A 1,609-nucleotide genomic window follows, 5' to 3' on the forward strand; every position below is an offset into this window, starting at 1 on the left:
ACCCAGCCACTCGTCTCCTCTCTCCCTCTCAAAGAAAAAAAAAATACAAATATAAAATTGAAAAATAAAAGAAGGAAAATCAAAATAAAAATTACATACAAATCCCCACCCCCACCCCTTTCCCTTGTTCTCATGACACCTCTCCTTCTTTCTCTCGTCTCCTCTTAATAAGTAAAAAAGGACTTCCAATTTTCATTTTCATTTTCATTTTCATCTCTCTGTTTTGTTCAAATGTCGAGAAATGAGAGCAGGCTCAGCAGCCATCCACCAAAACGCCTAACCCTGAATCATCCACATCCTAACCCATCCATCGCCACGCCGGCGCCGGAACGCACGACACGACAACCCCCCTCCACAGGTCCGCCCGCCGTTCGCTCGCCGCCCCGGCGCCGTCCCTCCGGCAAGCATGGCAATCAAATCCCACCCCAACGTCCTCCACCAGCCCTCCATTATGTGGGGCCCTCGAGCTCTGGCTTCTTCTCGCGTCGCCCCCTCGATCGCTTGCTTCGAACCCCAACAACTCTCGTCGACGAGCTCGCCGGGAGGCCGCCTCTTGTCGACGCGCTGATGGCGGAGTTGAGAGGGCGCCAGGCGCATCAACGGAAGGGGTGCCCTGACGCAAGACAGAGACCCGCTGCTCGCGGTGAAGTGGAGCTCGAGCAGCTGGTGTCTCGATTCTTCGATGATCCCAGTGTTAGGTAGGTTATGAAAAGAGCGAAGCTTTCGAGCCCTGCGGTTAAGGGCGGGCGATGAGACGAGTCCGATTTTCTCAAGTCGTTCTTCGTCGACGACCACGAGTTCTCTGTTGTTGGTGAGCTTGCCCGGAATTGGATGGGTTGGGGTCTCGAGCTTCCGGCGTGGCGGGCGGCGAGGAAATTTGTTGTGAATCCGAGCCCACAGTCTCAGCACAGCAGCAGCAGCAGCACATCCGACAGGAGCTGATTGAGGCGAAGGGATTACCCCTCACAGAATATGATTGAGATCTTTGCCTTGAGGAGCAGGAAGAGGAACCCAAATTCCTGGTTGGAGATTCTGATCTGATAGTTCGATACGTTTAAAGAGGTCAATCGAGAGATAAGAGAGACGGAGCTCGGATTCTTTCGGTCAGAAAATCTCTTGGCTATGAATTGGGATGCTGTCGATAAATCTCAAATCCATCGAACGATTCGGGAATGGACGATTGTAATTAAGTAGCAATCCAATGAGTGGTTCTCGATTTGGGAGATTTGACATGTGTTAGTTGAGAGCAACCGTGATTGGGTCCTCGATTCAACATATATGATATGGAGGCGGAAAAGAGGCGTGGCTGGTGGCTAAGATCATTGCCGGCGGCGGCGCCGGTGGCCGAGTTTGGGCCCTGGGGACTGCCACGTGTGCAACTTATCTGAGGTGTCAAGTTTATCATCCGACGATGGAGAGCGAGTGGGACCTCGCCGCAGTTCCGATTGCTCCGAGAACAGCGCCGCCATCATCACGTCCAGGAGGGTTATTCCCGAGGTGTGGATTCTCATCAATTAAAATTTTCGTAGAAAATTTTGAATTTTTATAAGATTTTGATTGATTTAGGAGTTTTTATAGGCTTGGAAGCAGTAATGGTATATTGAGTAGC

General features: G+C 51.1%; 1 protein-coding gene across 1 annotated transcript in view; it reads left to right on the forward strand.

Annotated features, from left to right (window-relative positions):
- LOC109842294 (protein SMAX1-like) overlaps nt 348-1,609 on the forward strand; it is a gene marked incomplete at its 5' end in the record, with an annotated part of 3,046 nt that continues 1,784 nt past the window's right edge. The window contains 4 exon segments of the mRNA XM_020411192.1: nt 348-485; nt 487-742; nt 1,290-1,497; nt 1,579-1,609. The exon segment at nt 1,579-1,609 is cut by the window's right edge and continues 5 nt beyond it. Coding sequence (XP_020266781.1) covers nt 348-485; nt 487-742; nt 1,290-1,497; nt 1,579-1,609 — 633 coding nt within the window.

This window comes from Asparagus officinalis, chromosome 5 (assembly GCF_001876935.1).
Source record: "Asparagus officinalis chromosome 5, Aspof.V1, whole genome shotgun sequence".
NCBI classification, from domain to species: Eukaryota; Viridiplantae; Streptophyta; class Magnoliopsida; order Asparagales; family Asparagaceae; genus Asparagus; species Asparagus officinalis.